This window comes from Prunus mume, linkage group LG6 (genome assembly GCF_029339155.1).
Source record: "Prunus mume cultivar Tortuosa linkage group LG6, ASM2933915v1, whole genome shotgun sequence".
Classification (NCBI taxonomy): Eukaryota; Viridiplantae; Streptophyta; class Magnoliopsida; order Rosales; family Rosaceae; genus Prunus; species Prunus mume.
In genome coordinates, this window is record NC_142703.1 from 11877514 (window position 1) to 11900700 (window position 23187).

Genomic DNA, 23187 nt, shown 5'->3' on the forward strand with positions numbered 1-23187 from the left:
AGAGGTTTCAATTCTATATTGTACAAATTAGAGGAGGAAAGAACAACGAACTGTCTGATGGTGGTAAACTCACCTCTTGGGTTGTCCATGTGCGAGGGGCAGCAAATGTGAGAAGCTTCCCATGACTTTCTCATTTCTTAAAGCTACAAAGGCCAGGCGAGCTACATCCTCATACAAAATGAATGTATTCAGACAGCATGAGGAGAGGTAATATAAAATCATAACTAACATCAAGATAGCTATCTCCTTTCTCTCTCTCTTTTACATAAGGCTCCGGCCGCCCGGTTTACACCATAAACATATCTCCGTACCCTATTAGCTATTGTTTTCTATACGATTCAATTGAACTAATTTAGGCATCGGAGGGCCTTTGGCCAACACCCCCGGGTGTGGCCCTCTCATTTGTTCTATTTTGCAAGGAGAAAGAGGAGGTGAAGAAGGAAGGAGAATCTTTGCAACCGAATATTCTCGTAGGGAAATTTGTACAAACACTTGTCCCATTGTATAAGAGCAAATTTCCCTTCCCAACTACCTATGCATGCCTGTGTCTGGTAATTGTTTCTGCAACGAATAAAATAGATTTCATTTGGTTGTGTCTGCGCCTTCACTGTCTACTTGGTTGTTTAATATATGCAATCCTGACCTTATAAACATTAATTATTGCAACTGGATGGTAATGTCTATACTGGCGGAAATTAAAGAAATGTAAACACGTAGACTATCTTGGTAATGGAATCCAGAGCAAGACGACATAAGAGTCACACAACACATCTTTTTTCACAGGATTTATTTATTTATTTATTTTTGTTAATAGCAAGTTGTTTTTAAAATAAGGACAAATTACAAAACATCCTCAAATTATCAAGTTCATATATATTTTTGGGGATATTTATAAAAAAACAAAAAAGCAAAGCAACACAAACCATTTGTGTTGAAAGTTTGAATGCTTGGACAATTCCTCTGCACTTTCGTTTTTCTTTTCATAATTTCCATTGTTTTTCCGTTCTGCTTCTAGTACGATTAATATCTCGATCTGCAGCTTCTTTCTTGATCTGGAAGTAGAAGCGAACTCAAAAGCGAAAGTCTGTGCTGCCACTCTATCACTAATTGGATGTGTGCGATTTGGTTCGGTTTAATCCTTCATTAACACATTGGAGCAATGAAATATCACAATTTGGATTGACTATATATGTATCTTAACCAAACCAAACCAATCTATCACTAATTGGTTTGGTTTGGTCTCTTCTAGAGGTGTAAATTGAATTGGAAAATTCGATTCCCACCGATTATGGTCCGAAACTTTTTTAAAAAATCCAACTTCAATACCTCTGATATTATAAAGTGCCGAAATTCGATATTTTCGATAAAATTCGAATTGAAATCGAAATGTATTTGTAAATTCCGATTCAAAAAAATTATGAACTTCTCCCAACCCTTTTTAATTTGATTTTTACATTTTTTTTCCAGAAAATTCCGAATTTTTAATTTCTTTTTATTTATATAGGTCTTATATATATATTTCATTTCAGTACTCATAGGAGTATATTAATTTAAGACTATTGAGAACAAATATATAGTCTTGTTTTTCTCTAAAAATATATATATAATTTTGTTCCCACTAGATTAATGTCATCCACCTTAGGATTAAAAAAACAAAAAAGCAAAGCAACACAAACAATTTGCTCAAAAGTTGCTTTAAACGTGGCTTGTCACCCGACCAAAAATACTTAGATTTTCACAATCTAAAAACAAAAAAGTTCTAACATGGCATTTAATTAGTGCCTGGGTCTTGGAAAACGAAACAACTCTTTCTCATGTAGACTCTATTCATTAGAGAAGAAACAAGACGAAACGAAGCAACCATTTCTCTCGAGTCCTCCGTTTTGCAATACCACCACCACCACCACTTCTGGTTTGCCCCAAAGTCTCTATTTGTGTTTCTTTTACTCACCTAATAGATCTGATTTGCTGATTGTTGTATATGTTTACTGCAAATCTATAAATGACGAAGGAAGTGGATTTCAACCCTCAAGTTAGCAATCGGATCCCTGAGCAGGCTACCATCAAAAGAAGCCAAAAAGGACCAAGAAGTCTGGCTTAGCTGGAAACCATGGAAAATATGAGGTATGGAATTAGATAATTGCAAATTAAAATAAATAAAGGTTGTAAATCTTTCTTGCTTGGGCCTCTCTTGTTGCTTTGGGCTCTCCCCTCTCTAGTAATGTCCTAATACAGTTAAGCCTTCGGCCTGGCCATGTAAAAGAAAATACAAAATCAGAACTTACGTGTAAATTGGGTGCCTACTGTGTAATGTTTTGTGACTCCCATTAGAATTGAACTCAACGAAAAATCAACAGGAACTTTGTACGTGAAGCGCGTAAGAGGGGGCCATTGTGCTGCCACTCCCATGTGCCCTTTTCTTTCTTCAGTGTGTGAAATGCTTGAATTTTTGTCCACCGACACTGCATTGGTAATTATTTCACTTCTCTTTTTCCATCTCGGATTATTTTCTGGGTTTTGTCAGTGCTTTTCTTAGTCAAGATCAAGAAAGAGTTGGATGGCTTGAAAGAGTTGGATTGCTGAAACATGATATAGCTATAAGCTCTACCACTTCTTTCTAGATGTCATCCTGAGGTCTTCATAATCATACAATTATTTCTTTCTTAATATTTGCTGATAAGGCGATTAATATCTCTGCTGCTTCTTTCTTGATCCGGAGGTACTGTCTGTCTCTAACTTAATTATTAGCTCTCTTATACTTGTTTGTGGAGATTTTTTGGACCTATCGTTATTTGCATATATGCATGTTTTGACAGGTTTGCAGGTTTTGGATAGGGATATGGATTCTTCTTCATCTTCTTCTCTTCCTTTTCCTGCTCCTCTTCAAGAAAAGTACGATGTGTTTCTTAGTTTCAGAGGTGAAGACACACGCGATACTTTTACCAGCCATCTTCACGCGGCTTTACGTCGGAAGAACATTGAGACCTACATAGATTACAGACTTGAGAAAGGAGACGACATTGGACCTTCCCTCAAAGAAGCCATCGAGAAATCAAAAATTGCACTTGTCATTTTCTCAGAAAAATATGCTTCTTCCACATGGTGTTTGAAAGAACTTGTGCATATACTTGGATGCAAGAAACGCTATGGACAGATGATTGTTATACCCATTTTTTATCGCATAGATCCATCACATGTACGAAAACAGCAGGGAACTTATGCACTTGAAGATCGTCGACTTAAGCGCAGTACGGATGAGGTGGCCAACTGGAGGGCTGCTTTGGAGGAAGCAGCCAATATTGCTGGGTTTCATGATTCAAGCAAAACAGGGTACACTAAATCTCTAGCTTGTATCAATTTCTACTTGTTATCATTTGATGCATACTTACTATTGTTTGCTGTGTTTTCATAATGATATTGCCAGGACGGAGGCTGATTTTGTTGAGGAAGTTGTCCAAGATGTTTTGACCAAATTGAATCGTGAATCGTCAAGTGATTTAAGGGGCCTATTTGGAATTCAAAGGAAAATTGAGAAAATTGAGTCGTTATTATGCTTTGATTCACCAGGTGTTTGCTGTGTAGGTATTTGGGGCATGGGTGGTATTGGCAAGACCACCCTTGCTGATGCTGTATTTCACAGGCATTCCTGTAAATTTGATGCTTCTTGTTTTCTCGCAAATGTCAGGGAGAAATCAGAAAAAACGGATGGACTAAATGACTTGCGAAATACACTTGTTCGTGACTTATTAAAGGATAAAGATGTAAAAATCGACACTCCGTCTATACCACCTCATATTCAAGATAGGCTCAGGCGTACAAAGGCGCTCATTGTTCTTGATGATGTGAATGATGAAAAACAACTAGAAGATCTTGTTGGTGAAAATGATCGGTTTTGCCAAGGAAGTCGAATCATTATAACAGCTAGAGATAAAGGCCTACTTGAGTTAAAAGTTAACCATGCGAAGATGTACAATGTTGAGGGATTAGGTTCTGATGAAGCTCTTGAGCTCTTTCATTCGCATGCTTTTGGAAATAATAAGTCTCCAACAACAGATTACACTGAGTTGTCAAGAGAGGTGATGGATTATATTAAGGGCATTCCATTAGCTCTTAAAGTTATAGGGTCCTCATTCCGTCGATGCAAGAGCAAACAAGCGTGGGAAGTTCAATGGAAAAAAGTGAAACAATTTCCAAACGAAAAAATTGATCGAGTGTTGAGAATAAGTTACGATGGATTAGGAATACATGAAAAGGAGATATTTCTTGAAATAGCATGTTTTTATAAAGGCTATGAGAGGAATTATGTAAAAGAATGTTTAGATAGTTGTGATTTCCACGGGGAAGCAGGAATCAATGATCTTATTGATAGGTCTCTCATATCAATTTCATATTCCAACACATCAGTAGATGAGCAATTAGAAGCATGGATAGAGATGCATGATTTGGTGCAAGAAATGGGTAGGGTAATTGCTCGAAAACAAGGCAACATGTTGTTCATTGCAAAGGATGTCCATCAAGTATTGACAAATAACCAGGTAGTTTAATTATTCACATTTCCAATAAACAAGTTAGATTATTCCTACAAATGTAATTTTGATTAAATTGTTTTTTGTATATTATATTTACATTTATATTTTGCTCTTGATTGTCAGAGAGATGGACATGTTCAAGCCATTGACTTGTATAAGATTGAAAAGCTACACTTGAAAGATGCAAACTTCGAACAGATGTATCAACTAAGATGGCTACGTGTCAGTTCATCTCACATTTTCAAGAAATTGCAGTTCACTGGTTCTCTAAGTCTTCCCAATTCTCTTAGATATCTTCACTGGTACGAATATCCTTTGAAATCTTTGCCATCAAAATTTTCTGCTCAAAATCTTGTTGTCCTTGAAATGCCGTACAACCAAGTTTTGGGGCAACTTTGGAATGAAGACCAGGTATATTATATATGCTTATTTTAGTTCTTGTATAACATGTGGCCTAGAAAGTAATAATCTGCAAGCTAAGTTATTAATTCTTGTTTAATTTGTTACAGAGTCCTCCTATGAACTTGAAACGGATCAATCTTAAAGGCTGCATGCATCTAACTAAAGTCCCAGATCTCTCTCGGAGTCTACAAATTGAACATATAGATATGAAATGGTGTGAAAGTTTGGTTGAAGTTCCTTCGTATTTTCAATGTCTTCGCAAGCTTACTTATCTTCACCTTGGGAGTTGCACAAATCTCAAAAATCTTCCAGAGATGCCATGCAATCTTGAATTCTTAAATTTATCCAGGACAGCAATAGAGGAACTGCCTTCATCAGTTTGGTCTCACGAAAAAATATCTCACTTAGATATTACATATTGTAAACTTCTTAAGAGTCTTCCAAGCAACACCTGTAAGCTGAAACTCTCTCTTAGTCTAAAAGGCTGCGAATCTCTTTGCGAGTTTTGGGAGCTTCCCAGGGATACAACAGAGCTAGCGTTGAGTAGATCAACAATAAAAGAATTGAGGAATGCATCAATAGAGTCTGTCGTTGGTCTCACTGCAATTAAACTATTCAATTGTAAAAGTCTTGTGAGTCTCCCAACGAACATTTGGAAGTTGAAATCTCTGAAGAGCCTTGATCTCGAGAATTGTTCTAACTTTCAAAACTTCCCAGAAATCTCGGAGGTTATGGAATATCTAGAGTTTCTAAATTTATCAGGTACAGCGGTTAAAGAGCTACCCCCATCAATTAGAAATCTAGTTGCGCTTCGAGAATTAGATCTCCAAAACTGCGACCTTGAGGTTGTCCCCGATGAGCTCTTTTGCTTAACCTTATTACAAGTGTTAAATTTGAGTTTTACCAAAATTAAGAGCTTACCTGCAAGCATCAAACAAGCTGCTCAGCTGTCTTGCCTGTTCCTCAACCGTTGCGAGAGCCTTGAATCTTTACCAGAGCTCCCCCCATCACTGAAGACAATTGGTTGGGACGAATGTAGATTTTCTCGAGGGCTTCAAAGGAAACATATAAAAGAATTGCCAACGAACAAGAAATGTCTGGAGAGCATTGATCTTAGTTGGTGCTCCAAATTTCAATACTTCCTAGAAATCTTAGAGCCTATGGAACATCTGGAGTATCTAAATTTAACAGGTACAGCGGTTAAAGAGCTACCCCCATCAATTGGAAATCTAGTTGCGCTTCGAGAATTAAATCTCCACTTCTGCAAGAACCTTGAGGTTGTCCCCGATGAGCTCTTTTACTTAACCTCATTACAAGTGTTAAATTTGTGTTGCACCGAAATTAAGAGCATACCTGCAAGCATCAAACAAGCTGCTCAACTGTCTTGCATGTTCCTCAACCGTTGCAAGAGCCTTGAATCTTTACCAGAGCTCCCCCCATTTCTTCAATGTCTTGAAGCAGAAGGTTGCACGTCACTGAAGACAGTGTCAAGTTCAAGCACTGCACTCGCACAAGGTTGGGAAAAATATAAATTTACTCGAGGGCTTCATGAGAAACATATATTTTCTAGTTGCATAAGGTTGGATGAGAATGCACGAAGCAACATAATGGGTGATGCACAGCTCAAAATTATGCGAATGGCAACTGCATCGTCAAAGTTTAAAGAAGACAGAATTGAAGAAGCATCATATGATTCAGATGAGGAAGACAGAATTGAAGAAGCATCATATGATTCAGATGAGGAAGACAGAATTGAAGAAGCATCATATGATTCAGATGAGGAAGACAGAATTGAAAAAGCATCATATGATTCAGATGAGGTCTCTCTCTCTCTCTCTCTCTCTCTCTCTCTCTCACTTTTGTTGAAGAAGTTGCTTTTCTTTTTCACGAGTTTAATAACTATGATGTCCATATCCATGGTACAGGAATCTTTCGTTGGCATTAGATGTTCTAGGAATGAAATTCCAAAATGGTTCAGCCATAAAAGTGAGGGATGTTCAATAAAGATTGAGCTTCCTCCTGATTGGTTTAGCACAGATTTCTTGGGTTTCGCTCTATCTCTTCATGTTGCTGTTGCTACATATCATATAACGATTGAATGCAAGTACAACTTCAAAACTAGTAATGGTGAAAGCCGTGAAGTCTACCATCCTTTGTGTAGTCTGGACCCAAAAAATGTCATTAGAAGCGAGTTATTTTCTTGTGATGAGGTGTTTGTGTGGTGGTATAATAATGTCTTTGAAAAAGTTGTAGAGGGAGCTCAAAGCCCCAATGAGTTTTACAAACTTGTTACTGAGGTCAATGTTGACTTCACCGTAAGGGGTTATGGTAGCAGCAACTCCCGTCCGAAGGTGGAAAAGTGTGGGATATGTCTGTTGTATGGCAAAGATGTTGAGATGATAAAGCAGAGGGCTTTGTAGATCAAGCAGATATCCCTAAATTCAAAATTTCATTTTATTTGAGCTGTTTGCAAGACTTGTGGTTGAGGATGCTTTTGAGTTTGTTAGGCTTAGGGATGTCTTTCTTGTTTTAACCCTTCGCCCTCCTCTCCATCGCCAAGCTTTTTGGCTGAGGATGCTTTTGAGTTTAGTTTCTCACGGTCACGCCCTATGTAAGCCATGTGATTTTCTTCATTGAATTCAAGTATTAAATTGTTAAAAGTCAACAGTATTAAATTTTGCATCAATTGGACTTCTGCTTCAAGTTGGAATGGCTTCGTTCTTAATCATAGAAGGGAAATTGGCACCTTTCTTCAGTTTGCATTTCTTAAATGGAATACGTTTTTCTATCAACGTCACCATAAAGCAATTGCAAAAGATAAAATTTTTGGAGGGATGAAGAAAGCAGGGCCACCGTTGGGTTCAATGCCTATCATAGAACACGTACTTAAAAAATTCAAAAAATATATATATAAGGTACAAAAGAAGAGCAAGGATCATATAAACATTCTTTTGACCCAAAAAAAAATCATATAAACATTCCTGCCTTACAGCAAGAATCATCAGAGAAAATGAAAAACCAAAAAAAAAAACAGCAAAAGATGTTCCAGCAGCTTCATTTACAAATTTCCAAATTGGGCTATATTACGCCTTCATTCTGTTATTCCAATGCCGATGCTGTTGCTACAAAGGCCTTCTATGTACATTGTGTGTCCTTGTTATTACTACCCTTCAGTGTAACAAAATCAATCTTGCGCGCACAAGTAACCTATGAAGACAAACCAGCAAAGAATTTTGGTGACTTATTCGTTTGGACAAATCTGCTGACTTGCAGAGGTGGAGATTCAGTCTAGTCTTCTCCTAATTAATTCAGTCTAGTCTGAAAAGAACTCTTCGAGTTCTGGTTCGTCCGTATAATCAAATCTCAGACCAATCCTGCTCATCCTCAGTTATTTGCTCATCTGTCACGTAACCACTGTCCTTTTTCGTGTCATCCTCCTTATGTATGTTCTGGCTGTCATAACTTTCATTTTGAGGAATTGGAACTTCGTTGGACCTTGTGCTAGATGCACTACATGTGCAGGCTGCTGGGTTTTCATGGAACTCACCCCTGCCAGGCTTTATCTCATTTGGCTCTCCCATGAATCCAATTTGATTAGTTCGAAGCTTGGAGGCAAATTCTTCCCACGTCATGTTATTACGATTCATGAACAACAGAGACAGTTTCTTAGCATTTGGACGGATGGTTGGTTTATGACCAAAGTATCTCCTGCATCAGTAAACAAACTAGTTATAAACCAAAACATGATCAAATCAAACCCTTCCACCAGAAGACAGAAATGTATCCTTGAACTCAAGTTTTGATACCTTCGACCAGCTAACTAGTTTTAAGCTCTACCACTTCTTTCTAGATGTCATCCTGAGGTCTTCATAATCATACAATTATTTCTTTCTTAATATTTGCTGATAAGGCGATTAATATCTCTGCAGCTTCTTTCTTGATCCGGAGGTACTGTCTGTCTATAACTTAATTATTAGCTCTCTTATACTTGTTTGTGGAGATTTTTTGGACCTATCGTTATTTGCATATATACATGTTTTGACAGGTTTGCAGGTTTTGGATAGGGATATGGATTCTTCTTCTCTTCCTTTTCCTGCTCCCCTTCAAGAAAAGTACGATGTGTTTCTTAGTTTCAGAGGTGAAGACACACGCGATACTTTTACCAGCCATCTTCACGCGGCTTTGCATCGGAAGAACATTGACACCTACATAGATAACAGGCTCGAGAGAGGAGATGAAATTGCTCCTTCCCTTCTAGAAGCAATCGAGAAATGGAAAATTGCACTAGTCATTTTCTCAAAAGTCTATGCTTCTTCCACATGGTGTTTGAAAGAACTTGTGCGTATACTTGGATGCAAGAAAAGCTATGGACAGATTGTTATACCCATTTTTTATCGCATAGATCCATCAGATGTACGAAAACAGCAGGGAACTTATGCACTTGAAGATCGTCCACTTAAGCGCAGTAGGGATGAGGTGGCCAACTGGAGGGCTGCAAAAGCAACTTATTGCTGAAAAGAAAGAGAGCAGAAGCAAAAGCAAGTCCATATGGCAATATAATTTTGTAAAGCAAGTAGGAAAGGAGAAGTAGACAATGATATCCATTGATCCAATTTAATGAACTAATTGCTCATCCTATGATCAATGGTAGCTTCAAAAGATTATCTACATTTGGAAATTAATTTATAGGCTGATTAATCTGTTTCTTTTCGTTAAAGTCATCCAAATAGAGTGCACTTAGTTACTTTTACATTTTGATTTAAATATTATGATGTACTTAGATTATAGGGAATACTCAGTTAGTTTTAGAATTCATTTAACAACACCCTTTTTAAAAATCTAAATTAGGTACCTCAACTTTTAAATTTCATTCAAATTCATCAAAAGTATGCACCGAATACACCCCTAAGCGCAACTCCACCCGTTTGCCCCTTGCCATGGCAAGGAGGGAGCTAGGGCAGCCACTATTCACTACAAATAGTATTGTGTGTTTTCACCCATTGCCATGGCAAAGGGCAATTACTATTCATTTTTTTGTTTTTTTCACAAATTTGTTTACCTAAACAATTAATTTGGATAATATTTTCGGATAAGATTTTTGGGTTCGTACATGTCAATATTTATTATAAAATTCATATCTCAATCGGATAAAATTTTGGTATTTATAAAAAAAAAAATCAGTAATTTTTTGGTATTTTTTTTAAAAAAAATTTGATTTTTTTCATTTTTATTGCACAAAATTGGCTGCCATTGGATTGGAAAAAAATATGATCGGAGAGCCCAGAGCGCGACAGTGGACTTTAGCGGCAGCGTAGCGCGTGGCACTATAGCGATCTTGTAGCACGTGGGGTATTGTAGCACGCATGACGTCACCCCTGCGTTTTGGACCTCGGTGAAGCCGCCGGGCGAACGAGTTGGTGGGTCCCACACGTCCCCCGAGCTGGTGACCGCTAGAAACAGCCTTCCCTCGGCCTCGGGCTCACTATCCATTGGACTTGCTTCTAAGCCTTTGAGTTTGTCAGACTTAGAGTGTCTTTTCTTCTTTTAACCCTTCGGCTTTTCCTCCCCTATGTAAACCATGTAATGTGCTCCATTGAGGGTTTAGGCAACAGCATGTGCGTGGGTTTTATTTCTGCAATCCTCTTTTCGATTGTTTTTTTTATTTTTTTGCCAAATCTTTTCGATTGTTTAGTTGATCACTTGCAATGGCTTGTTGGCCACGCTCAGATATTGTAATTTATACATACATTTTCTTTTGTTTGAATGCGTGCATGATGCATGATGCATGATAGTTTCTTTGTCGAAAGTAGGGGTGGGCACGGTTCGGGTTGGACTTTTTGCCTCAAATTAGTACCGATTCGTTACTATTCATCCGGTTTGGTTTGGTTCAGTTTTAATTAAAAAATTTCAAAAACTGTCCGGTTTTGGTTGAACTAGTTCCAGTTTGGTTCAATTTTGAACCGAATTATAAAAAATTATTTTTTAATACAATTCTCAACTGAAATATTATTATTTTTACTTGAAAATTAACAAATTATTCAATTTCATATAAAAATAAATATTAAAGTTATAAAAGAGAGATATTTTGAAATTGAACTTGGATAAATATTAATTTTTTTTTTGTTAAATTAAAAATATAGCATTAAATATAAATATATATTTTTTAATTTGACCGGTTCGGTTCGGCCCGGTCTGATTTTTGAAGACATGGAATCGGATCCAAAATGGGTCCAAACCAGTCTGGTTCGATTTTTGACCGGTTGTTGACTTTTTGGTCAACTCGGTTTTCCGGTTTGATTCAGTGTGATTGATTCAGATTTCCGGTTCGCCTGTTTGAGTGCCCACCCCTAGCCGAAAGTGCTTGGGCTATTAATTTATTCTCTACTTTTTTCAAGCTTTGATGACTTTGCTGGATTGTTTTCCCTATGGGGTCAAAAGAAGATGGTCACGCTCACATCTCATTTTTTAAATAAAAAACTAGGATACATTTTTATTTCATTATCCTCAAAAGCAAAAGTTTGTGCTGCCAATCCCATTGTCCCATATGCCCTTTTCTTTTTTCAGTGTGTGAATGTTTGAATTTTTGTCCACCGTTTACTTCTCTTTTTCCATCTCCGATTATTTCCTGGGTTTTGTCAGTGCTTTTCTTAGTCAAGATCAACAAAGAGTTGGCTTGAAAGTTTGAATGCTTGGACAATTCCTTTCCATTGTTTTTTCGTTCTTCTTTTAGTACGATTGCTAAAACATGATATAGCTATAAGCTCTGCCACTTCTTTCTAGATGTTATCCTGAGGTGCAACGTTGGTCTTCATAATCATACTATTATTCTGCAGCTTCTTTCTTGATCTGGAGGTACTGTCTCTAACTTAATTATTAGCTCTCTTATACTTATTTGTGGAGATTTTTTGGACCTAGCGTTATTTGCATATATGCATGTTTTGACTTGTAAGTTTGCAGGTTTTGGATACGAATATGAATCCATCTTCTTCTTCTTCTCTTCCTTTTCCTGCTCCCCTTCAAGAAAAGTACGATGTGTTTCTTAGTTTCAGAGGTGAGGACACACGCGACGCTTTTACCAGCCATCTTCACAAGGCTTTACTTGGGAAGAACATTGACACCTACATAGATAACAGACTTGAGAAAGGAGACGACATTGGACCTACCCTTCTAGAAGCAATCGAGAAATCGAAAATTGCACTAGTAATTTTCTCAAAAGACTATGCTTCTTCCACATGGTGTTTGAAAGAACTTGTGCATATACTTGGATGCAAGAAAAGCTATGGACAGATTGTTTTACCCATTTTTTATCGCATAGATCCATCACATGTACGAAAACAAAAGGGAACTTATGCACTCGAAGATCGTCCACTTAAGCGCAGTAGGGATGAGGTGGCCAACTGGAGGGCTGCTTTGGAGGAAGCAGCCAATATGTCTGGGTTTCATTATTCCAGCAAAACAGGGTAACTAACTCTCTAATTTGTATCAATTTCTACTTTTTATTATTTGATTCGTACTGTACTCATACTATATTGTTTGTCTTTCATAACGATATTTGCCAGGACAGAGGCCGATTTTGTTGATCTTTCATAACGATTTGCCAGGACAGAGGCCGATTTGCCATAACGATATTTGACCAAATTGAATCGCGAATCGTCAAGTGATTTAAAGGGTCTGGTTGGAATTCAAAGGAAAATTGAGAAAATTGAGTCGTTATTATGCTTGGATTCACCAGGTGTTTGCTGTGTAGGTATTTGGGGCATGGGTGGTATTGGCAAGACCACCCTTGCTGATGCTGTATTTCACAGGCTGTCCTCTAAATTTGAAGTAAGTTGTTTTCTTGCAAATGTTAGGGAGAAATCAGAACAAACGAATGGACTAAATGACTTGCGAACTACACTTGTTCGTGAATTATTAAAGGATAAAGATGTAAATATCAACACTCCATCCATACCTCCTCATATTCAAGATAGGCTCAGGCGTACAAAGGCGCTCATTGTTCTTGATGATGTGAATGATGAAAAACAACTAGAAGATCTTGTTGGTGAAAATGATCGGTTTTGCCAAGGAAGTCGAATCATTATAACAGCTAGAGATAAAGGCCTACTTGAGTTGAAAGTTGACCATGCGAAGATATTCAACATTAAGGGATTAGGTTCTGATGAAGCTCTTCAGCTCTTTCATTCGCATGCTTTTGGAAGTAAGTCTCCGACAACAGATTATACTGAGTTGTCAAGAAAGGTGATACGTTATATTAAGGGCATTCCGTTTGCTCTTAAACTTATGGGGTCCTCATTCCATCGTTGCAAGAGCAAACAAGAGTGGGAAGTTCAATGGGAAAAATTGAAACAATTTCCAATTGAAAAAATTGAGAAAGCTTTGAGAATAAGTTACGATGGATTAGGAAAACATGAGAAGGAGATATTTCTTGATATAGCATGTTTTCATAAAGGCTATATGAGGAATGATGTAGAAAGAATGTTAGATAGTTGTGATTTCTTTGGGGAAACAGGAATCAATGATCTTATTGATAGGTCTCTCATATCAATTTCATATTCCTACGAACGGTGGAAAGATAAGTTAGAAGCACAGATAGAGATGCATGATTTGGTGCAAGAAATGGGTAGGACACTTGCTCGAGAACAAAGCAGTAGGTTATTCATTGCAGAGGATGTCTATCAAATATTGACAAATAACCAGGTAGTTTAATTATTACAAATTTATAAATAAACCCAATCCTAGACATGTATTTATAAAAAAACCCAAGCACTATTTAAACATAGAAACACACCCAAAATCAACCCAAAAGTCAACTTTTTGGGTGTGTTTATAAATGGGTTTTGAGTGTGTGTAATGATGAGTTTTGGGTGTGTTTATAAAGTGTTTTGGGTGTTGGGTTTTTTTATAATTTCAACCTCCATTTTGGGTGTTTTAGTGAAACTCCCTTTAATTATTCACATTTTCAATAAACAAGTCAAATTATTCTTACAAATGTAATTTTGATTAAACATTTTTTGTATATTCTATTTTACATTTATATTGTTGCTCTTGATTGTCAGAGTGATGAACATGTTCAAGCCATATCCATTGACTGGCTTGAGATGGAATATGCAAACTTTGAAAAGATGCATCAACTGAGATGGCTACGTGTCGATTCTCGCGCAACTCCATTAATTGATTCTCTAGGTCTTCCCAATTCTCTTAGATGTCTTCACTGGGACAGATATACTTTGAAATCTTTGCCATCAAAATTTTCTGCTCAAAATCTTGTTGTCCTTGAAATGTCGTACAGCAGTGTTGGGGGGAAACTTTGGAATGAAGACCAGGTATATTATATATATGCTTATTTTAGTTCTTGCATAACATGTGACCTAACAAGTAATAATCTACAAGCTAATAAGTTATTAATTCTTGTTTAATTTGTTACAGAGTCCTGTGAACTTGAAATGGATCAATCTTAGACACTGCAGACATATAACTAAAGTCCCAGATCTCTCTCAGAGTCTAAAAATTGAACATATAGATCTGAGTAGTTGTGGAAGTTTGGTTGAAATTCCTTCGTATTTTCAACATCTTGGCAAGCTTACTTATCTTCACCTTGGGCAATGCACAAATCTCAAAAATCTTCCCGAGATGCCATGCAATCTTGAATTCTTAAATTTAAATGGGACAGCAATAGAGGAATTGCCTTCATCAGTTTGGTCTCACGAAAAAATATTTGACTTAAATATTGAATTTTGTGGACACCTTAAGAGTCTTCCAAGCAACACTTGTAAGTTGAAACTCTCTCTTAGTCTACAGGGCTGCAAATCTCTTTGCGAGTTTTGGGAGCTTCCCAGGGATACAACAGAGCTAGCGTTGAGTGGATCAACAATAAAAGAATTGAGGAATGCATCAATAGAGTCTGCCGTTGGTCTTACTGCAATTAAACTGGATTATTGCGAAAGTCTTGTGAGTCTCCCAACGAACATTTGGAAGTTGAAATGTCTGGAAAGCATTGATCTCAGTCGGTGCTCCAAATTTCAATACTTCCCAGAAATCTTAGAGCCTATGGAACATATGGAGTTTCTAAATTTAACAGGTACAACGGTTAAAGAGCTACCCCCATCAATTAGAAATCTAGTTGCGCTTCGAGAATTAAATCTCCAGAAATGCATGAACCTTGAGGTTGTCCCCGATGAGCTCTTTTGCTTAACCTCATTACAAGTGTTGAATTTGTGCTTCACCGAAATTAAGAGCATACCTACAAGCATCAAACAAGCTGCTCAGTTGTCTCACATGTTCCTCAACTGGTGCAAGAGCCTTGAATCTTTACCAGAGCTCCCCCCATCACTAAAGACAATTGGTCGGGACGGATGCAAATTTTCTCGAGGGCTTCAAAGGAAACATATAAAAGTATTGCCAACGAACAAGAAATGTCTGGAGAGCATTGATCTCAGTTGGTGCTCCAAATTTCAATACTTCCCAGAAATCTTAGAGCCTATGGAACATATGGAGTTTCTAAATTTAACAGGTACAGCGGTTAAAGAGCTACCCTCATCAATTAGAAATCTAGTTGCGCTTCGAGAATTAAATCTCAACTTCTGCAAGAACCTTGAGGTTGTCCCCGATGAGCTCTTTTGCTTAACCTCACTACAAGTGTTAGATTTGTGCTGCACTGAAATTAAGAGCATACCTGCAAGCATCAAACAAGCTGCTCAGCTGTCTCACATGTTCCTCGACGGTTGCAAGAGGCTTGAATCTTTACCAAAGCTCCCCCCATTGCTTCAACTTCTTGAAGCAGAAAGTTGCACGTCACTGAAGACAGTGTCAAGTTCAAGCACTGCACTCGCACAAGGTTGGGAAAAATATAAATTTTCTCGAGGGCTTCGTGAGAAACATATATTTTCTAATTGCAGCAGGTTGGATGAGAATGCACGAAGCAACATAATGGGTGATGCACAGCTCAAAATTATGCGAATGGCAACTGCGTCATCAAAGTTTAAAGAAGACCGAATTGAAGAAGCATCATATGATTTAGATGAGGAAGACAGAATTGAAGAAATATCATATGATTCAGATAAGGTCTCTCTCTCTCTCGCTCTCTCTCTCTCTCTCTCTCTCTCTCTCTCTCTCTCTCTCTCTCTCTCTCTCTCACTTCTGTTGAAGAAGTTGCTTTTCACGAGTTTAATAACTATGATGTCCATCTACATGGTACAGGAATCTTTCGTTGGCATTAGATGTTCTGGGAATGAAATTCCAAAATGGTTCAGCCATAAAAGTGAGGGATGTTCAATAAAGATTGAGCTTCCTCCTGATTGGTTTAGCACAGATTTCTTGGGTTTCGCTCTATCTATTGTTGTTGCTGCTGCTACACATTTTATGAATATTAGATGCAAGTACAACTTCAAAAATAGTAATGGTGAAAGCCTTATAGTCAACCATCCTTTGTGTAGTCTGGAGCCGAAATCTAGCCAGTTATTTTCTTGTGATGAGGTGTTTGTCTGGTGGTATAATAATGTCTTTGAAGAAGCTGTAAAGGGAGCTCAAAGCCTCACTGCGTTTTACAAACTTGTTACTGAGATCAATGTTGACTTCACCGTATGGAGTTATGCTAGCGGCTACTCCTATACGGAGGTGGAAAAGTGTGGGATATGTCTGTTGTATGGCGAAGATGTTGAGACGATAAAGCAGAGGGCTTTGTAGATCAAGCAGATATCCCTAAATTCAAAATTTCATTTTATTTGAGCTGTTTGCAAGACTTGTGGCTGAGGATGCTTTTGAGTTTATTAGGCTTAGGGATGTCTTTCTTGTTTTAACCCTTCGCCCTCCTCTCCATCGCCAAGCTTTTTGGCTGAGGATGCTTTTGAGTTTAGTTTCTCACGGTCACACCCCATGTAAGCCATGTAATTTTCTTCATTGAAATTCAAGTATTAAATTGTTAAAAGTCAACATTATTAAATTTTGCATCAATTGGATTTCTGCTTCAAGTTGGAATGGCTTCATTCTTAATCATAAAAGGGAAATTGGCACCTTTCTTCAGTTGGCATTTCTTAAATGAAATACGTTTTTTGACCCCAAAAGCAATTGCAAAAGATTAAAATTTTGGAGGGAAATGAACAAAGCATCGTTGGGTTCAATGCCTATCATAGAACACGTACTTAAAAAAATTCAAAAAAAATATATAAGGTACAAAAGAATAGCAAGGATCATATAAACATTCTTTTGACCCCAAAAAAAAAAAAAAATCATATAAACATTCCTGCCTTACGGCAAGAATCATCAGAGAAAATGAAGAAAAAAAAAACAGCAAAAGATGTTCCAGTAGCTTCATTTACAAGTTTCAAAATCTGAATAGGGCTATATTACGCCTCCATTCTGTTATTCCAATGACGATGCTGTTGCTACAAAGGCCTTCTATGTACATTGTGCGTCCTTGTTATTACTACCCTTCAGTGTAACAAAATCAATCTTGCGCGCACAAGTAACCTATCAAAACAAACCAGCAAAGAATTTTGGTGACGAATTCGTTTGGAAAAATCTGCTAACTTGCAGAGGTGGAGATCCAGTCTAGTCTTCTCCTAATTAATTCAGTCTAGTCTGAAAAGAACTCTTTGAGTTCTGGTTCGTCAGGTTTGAGTAGAAGACCTGGATCTGAAACTCTTACACTAGGCAGCACTTGACCCTGAGAACGATTTATATTCATTTCCATATAATCAATCTCAGACCAATCCTGCTCATCCTCAGTTATTTGCTCATCTGTCACGTAACCACTGTCCTTTTCCCTGTCATCCTCCTTATGTATGTTCTGGCTGTCATAACTTTCATTTTGAGGAATTGGAACTTTGTTGGACCTTGTGCTAGATGCACTACATATGCAGGCTGCTAGGTTTTCATGGAACTCACCCCTGCCAGGCTTTATCTCATTTGGCTCTCCCATGAATCCAATTTGACTAGTTCGAAGCTTGGAGGCAAATTCTTCCCAAGTCATGTTATTACGATTCAAGAACAACGCAGACAGTTTCTTAGCATTTGGACGGATTGTTGGTTTATGACCAAAGTATCTCCTGCATCAGTAAGCAAACTAGTTATAAACCAAAACATGATCAAATCAAACCCTTCCACCATAAGACAGAAATGTATCCTTGAACTCAAGTTTTAACACCTTCGACCAGCTAACATTCTAGCCATATTGCCGTTGTTGTTGGTGATGAAAACATCACTTTCATCACAAACAATAAAGTCAAGTGCAGCCATTCGAGAAGAGAAGGATGAAAATGGTGTCAACTCCTCTTTACTTGCTATAGTCTCTTTTGAGTGGAAGTTTGGGAAAAGTTTCTTTAGTGGTGCCAACGTCTCTTCACCTCCGTATACTTCACCTGATGCCACATACAAGTGAATATCACTTCCAAAACCCAGTGCTCTAAGCATAAGGCCAACTTCCTCTGGAGTTAGCGGGCATCTGCCATGTCTTCGTACCTTGTCAGGGTTGCTTGCCTGCATGCAATATAACCCCAAATATCAAATGTAGTTATAATGCAGATATACAAATTATATAAAACAGGTCACTATTGAATGACATCATTCAAGGCATCAGTGAAGCCTTACATGTAAAGTTTTCCACCTTTTCCGAATTTTTCCAAGTTCTTTCCTTTCTTTTTCTCCTCCACCAAAATCACATCCAGAAAATGCCAGCATATCAGGCTCAAACCTATAACATGGTCTACCAATGTCAGAAATTTTTTCCTATGCAGTCCAAAAGAATTTGGAAAACTCTAGCACAAAACCTATTCCACCTATCAAAACAACCTAAATAGAGGCTTTTGTGCTGTACAACCCACCCGTACATATAGCATGCTAAAGAAAACAAAATTCAATCATTTTTCAAGACAAAACACGCATTAACTCTACAAAGAAATTATCTGCACAAGCAAGTATTCTGTCGAAGGCATAACTTGCTCACAGTACATTAGCATGTACAATAGGAAAAAAATACTCAAATGCAGGGCAATGAAATGCTTGCTTTTCATCCTCATTCTGTCAACCAACGTTTTCCCCATTTCATTAATAATGTCAGTAAACTTCAAGGCATGATAATTTGCTCTACATCTAAGCTTTTGTAAATTTGAATCCAACTTATTTGAAAGCCTGTAATCAAACTTTGTGAGCTGAACAGCCTGCACATTAGAAAGCATAATAAATAACTGTAAATTCCATATAACCTGAAAAGGCACTCATTCAAGCACCAGAAGTTTTTCTTCCTCGGTTATATGCACCAGCATATGATGATTAACGAATTCTTTACAAAAATGTGGTAGGTTCTCCTGAAAGACACTTACATGCTTTTTATTAAGAACAGGCACTAAACGATTCTGGTAGCATTTTGCATTGCACTTCCTTGGGACACGCATGGTATATGGACTCAGTGGTTTTCCTCCCTTTGTTGGAAGCTGTTTAATGATTTCAACATCTTTTGATAGAGATGATATAAACCAGTCTACATCAAAGATTTCATCAAAGTTGCTGCACCAAATACCCAAATAACAATATTAATCCACTGACTGTTTTGCTTACATTGAACTTGACAGTAGTTTTTTATCTGTGATATGGTGAAACTGACCTGGAATCCTTCCAAAATGATTTCTGGTCCAGCTTGGGAACAACAAGAGTAGCATTCAAGATATAAGCTGCAACAACAGCATCAGTTATCTGTAACAGAATCAGGAAAGGAAGCATCAGATGCTGATTCAGCAGCAAAAACATGCAAGATTACAAACCAGTCTTTATCACTCAGGGAATGAAGAAGTTACAAAGTACAATCAACTAGTCCTATACAAGAGCTACTTATAACAATCCAAAATTAGACTAAGAAAGCAAAGCAAACCACAATGTTCTTTAAACTAAATTTCTTTTAAGCCTTTACATGAACAAATTAGAACGATAAGTTAGCCTTAAATGGAAGAAAACTAAGTTGGGACCACTTTGAAGTTGGATGGGCGTAAGTTGGATGGGCGTGTGTGTATATTGGGTAAGCTTTTAAGCTTTTAAACTTGGGCTGCCCATATAACATGTATAGGTTTTTAAATAATAAAAAAATCTTTGGATGGGCGGGCACCCACCCTGCCCTTCACACAGATCCGCCAACGATTCTGGGAGCATTTTGCATTGCACTTCCTCTGGGACTCGCATGGTATATGGACTCGTTGGTTTTCCTCCCTTTGTTGGAAGCTGTTTAATGATTTCAACATCTTTTGCGAGAGATAATATAAAACATTCTCCATCAAAGATTGCATCGAAGTTGCTGCACCAAATACATGAAATAACATTATAATATTTTGCTTACATTGACCTCGACAATAGTTCTTTAACTGTGATATGTTGAAACTGACCTGGAATCCTTCCAAAACGATTTCTGGTCGAGCTTGAGAACAACAAGAGTAGCATTCAAGATATAAGCTGCAACAACAGCATCAGTTATCGTAACAGAATCAGGAAACAAAGCATCAGAGACAGAATCAGCAACAAAAACATGCATGATTAGAAGCCAGTCTAATCACTATTCACTCACGGAATGAAAAAGTTACAAAGTCCTATCAACTAGTCCTATACAAGAGCTACTTATAACCAGATGCCAAAACGGAATAACTATCGACAATTAGAATAATAAAGAAGTCATTTGGAATCTGAATGCACAACCACAAGGTTCTTTTAAGCCTTTATATGAACAAATTAGAACAATAAGTTAAGCCTTGAATAGAAGAAAACTATGCAACTCTAGCTCAATCAAGAAACTCACCCCTCTTCTTTGTTGGTTTAAGCCTCAACTCGTAGCAATCAACAAGTAGCGATTCAAATGTGTTTTCACATCAGCAGCTGCAACATTAAATTTAGTGCATGGAATGAACAAAACAAGGCATCAGTCAATTCCAGATTAAGAAAAATTATCAAGTTTTAATTGAATCTCAGTCTGAATATCTGATCATCAGCAAGTTAAGAGAAACTTGAAAGCTTATTCATTACTGCAACCATGGAGAAAAAAGGGCATAAATAAAATTAATAATATCTGATATACTTTACTTGCAAAGTTATCAGCGGCATTGCTGCAACCATGGAACTTATCCGATTTCCTTGTGCTCCATAAATCTCGACCTGAGCTCCCTCCACCCTCCTCTGGAGTTAGCGGGCTTCTGCCATGTCTTCTTACCTTGTCAGGGTTGCTTGCCAGCATGCAATATAACCCCGAATATCAATCTCATTATAATGCAGATATACAAATTATATAAAACAGGTCACTACTGAATGACATAATTCAAGACATCAATGAAAAGCCTTACATGTAAAGTTTTACAAATTCCAAATTGCCCTGCCGTTTCTGAGTATTGACAAGTAGTGTTGACGCTGACGCAAGAGCGGGAGGATCCGATCCGGCCCATAAACAAGGCTTCTAATTTTCTATTCAGGGGCCGGTCGTAGGGAAAGAAACTCAATTTAAGCTTTTTGCCCTCCCATCCCATGTACCAAAAATATTTATTAAGAAACAAGGTTGAGTCTCCTCCAAGGAAAAAAAAGGTAAAGCAAAATTAGCGTTCGATGCCTACTTGGTTATTTTTAATATATGCAAACATCATGCCACATCTTGTAAAAATGAGTGGCAGCAAAAGTTTGTGCTGCCACTCCCATTATCCCATATGCCCTTTTCTTTTTTCAGTGTGTGAATGTTTGAATTATTGTCCACCGTTCACTTCTCTTTTTCCATCTCTGATTACTTCCTGGGTTTTGTCAGTGCTTTTCTTACTCAAGATCAAGAAAGATGTAATTTCAGTGCAATACTTGATGATCTCCACAAGTGGAATTTCAGGATGCTTGTCACATTGTATAAGAGCAAATTTCCCTTCCCAATCTACCTAAACATAAAAATACTGGATACATTACCAAGTCTGGTAATCGTTTCTGCAACGAATAAAATAGATTTCATAATCGCTGACAAACTTCAAATGGAGTACGTATACAAGAATCTCTCAACAACTTTCTACATTCAGTTTCTTGATTGGATAAGAACAAGCATAAGCACACAACTTATTGCTGAGAAGAAAGAAAACAGAAGCAAGTCCATATGACAAGTTCACAACACTGTAAAGCAAGTAGGAAAGGAACAGTAGACAATTGAACGAATTGCTCATCCTATGATATCAATGGTAGCTTCAATTTTAAGTCTTCTCCCATCCCATCCCATGTACCAAAAATAATTGTAAAAAAAAAAACAAACAAACAAAAAAAAAAAAAAAAAACTCAATTCCATTTGAGATTCGATACTTGTGCATATATTTGCTTACTCCCACATACTCAGACCACACTATGCCAAATTTTACTTTACACTACACCCCATAGGCATCGACAAATCTAAAAACCGATGCTATTAGTATTTTAGGTATCGATTTTATAATTAATAAGACTAAATGGGTATAAAGGCGTCAGCACAAATTTTAGGAGTTTTCTACCGATGTCGTTGATTATACTTTAGCATCGATGATATAATTTATTGATGATATTAGGGTGTACTTAGATCATAGGGCATACTCAGTTAGTTTTCGAATTCATTTAGCAACACCCTTTTAAAAATCTAAATTAGATACCTCAACTTTTAAATTTCATTCAAATTCATAAAAAATATGGACCCAATACACCCCTAAACTTTGGGTGATTAATAAGACAAAATTTAAATTAAAAATAAAAAAAAAAAAAAAGAAAAGAAAAGAAGAAGTTGTGGTAGTTATAACGTGTAAATTGAGGCCATATATGCATATTCTTCCTACATGGAACCCAACAAGAAAAGGCAAAAGCAGAACTTTGTGCGTAAAACGTGTAAATTGTCATCTACCTTAATTACTCTCCGCAACCAACTGCTTTCAATCTTTCTAGCTTTGTGCATATACATCCAATTTGGAGATTTTTTTCATCCCTCGTTTCTCATTCTCGTTATATCCATGTTACATAATTTAAGCAAGAGATCTTTTGTTGCCATTAAACGTTCAGGGTATGAAATTTCAAACTGGTTCAGCCATGATTTTCAATAAATATCAAGCTTCCTCCTGATTGGTTTAGTACAAATATCTTGGGTTTCGCTTATTTCTTGTTGTTGCATATGAAGACACAACGTTATTTGAAGTTGGAATGTAAGTAAACCTTCAAAACCAAAAATGGTGAAACCCATGAAAACATAATTTGCATCATCAGTTTTTGGATGCAAGCGGTTTCGAAGATTCCCATGAGGTGTTTGTGT

At 37.2% G+C, this 23187-nt stretch overlaps 4 protein-coding genes and 1 pseudogene across 5 annotated transcripts in view; 4 read left to right on the forward strand and 1 right to left on the reverse strand.

Annotated features, from left to right (window-relative positions):
- The first annotated feature begins 1791 nt into the window (after window positions 1-1791).
- Window positions 1792-7394, forward strand: LOC103334784 (TMV resistance protein N). 2 transcript variants are annotated; one of them, XM_089054384.1, is made up of 8 exons: window positions 1792-1912; window positions 2012-2124; window positions 2358-2719; window positions 2817-3330; window positions 3425-4535; window positions 4653-4940; window positions 5039-6751; window positions 6857-7394. In XM_089054384.1, exons 4-8 carry the CDS (start codon window positions 2840-2842, stop codon window positions 7349-7351), a joined length of 4098 nt encoding a protein of 1365 aa, XP_088910510.1. In that variant the 5' UTR covers window positions 1792-1912; window positions 2012-2124; window positions 2358-2719; window positions 2817-2839; the 3' UTR covers window positions 7352-7394. The 2 variants fall into 2 exon arrangements, with proteins under 2 accessions (XP_088910510.1, XP_088910511.1); XM_089054385.1 differs by lacking the exons at window positions 1792-1912; window positions 2012-2124 and having other exon boundaries at window positions 2547-2719; window positions 2825-3330.
- A 1605-nt stretch (window positions 7395-8999) lies between these two features.
- On the forward strand, window positions 9000-9446 carry LOC148916074 (disease resistance protein RLM3-like). Its single transcript, XM_089055054.1, has one exon. It carries the CDS (start codon window positions 9000-9002, stop codon window positions 9444-9446), a length of 447 nt encoding a protein of 148 aa, XP_088911180.1.
- Window positions 9447-11903: 2457 nt separating this feature from the next.
- Window positions 11904-12395, forward strand: LOC148916075 (disease resistance protein RLM3 pseudogene; annotated as a pseudogene).
- A 148-nt stretch (window positions 12396-12543) lies between these two features.
- On the forward strand, window positions 12544-16904 carry LOC148916076 (disease resistance-like protein DSC1). Its single transcript, XM_089054386.1, has 4 exons — window positions 12544-13628; window positions 13988-14254; window positions 14358-15992; window positions 16128-16904. Exons 1-4 carry the CDS (start codon window positions 12690-12692, stop codon window positions 16611-16613), a joined length of 3327 nt encoding a protein of 1108 aa, XP_088910512.1. The 5' UTR covers window positions 12544-12689; the 3' UTR covers window positions 16614-16904.
- A 223-nt stretch (window positions 16905-17127) lies between these two features.
- LOC107882015 (protein ROOT HAIR SPECIFIC 17-like) overlaps window positions 17128-23187 on the reverse strand; it is a 34781-nt gene continuing 28721 nt past the window's right edge. Inside the window, exons 5-10 of the mRNA XM_089055055.1 lie at window positions 19528-19616; window positions 19247-19430; window positions 18888-19084; window positions 18516-18630; window positions 18073-18404; window positions 17128-17974 (exon numbers count right to left, since the gene is read on the reverse strand). Of these exons, the coding sequence (XP_088911181.1) occupies window positions 17503-17974; window positions 18073-18404; window positions 18516-18630; window positions 18888-19084; window positions 19247-19430; window positions 19528-19616 (1389 nt within the window). The 3' untranslated portion in view covers window positions 17128-17502. The remainder of the gene's footprint in view (window positions 17975-18072; window positions 18405-18515; window positions 18631-18887; window positions 19085-19246; window positions 19431-19527; window positions 19617-23187) is intronic.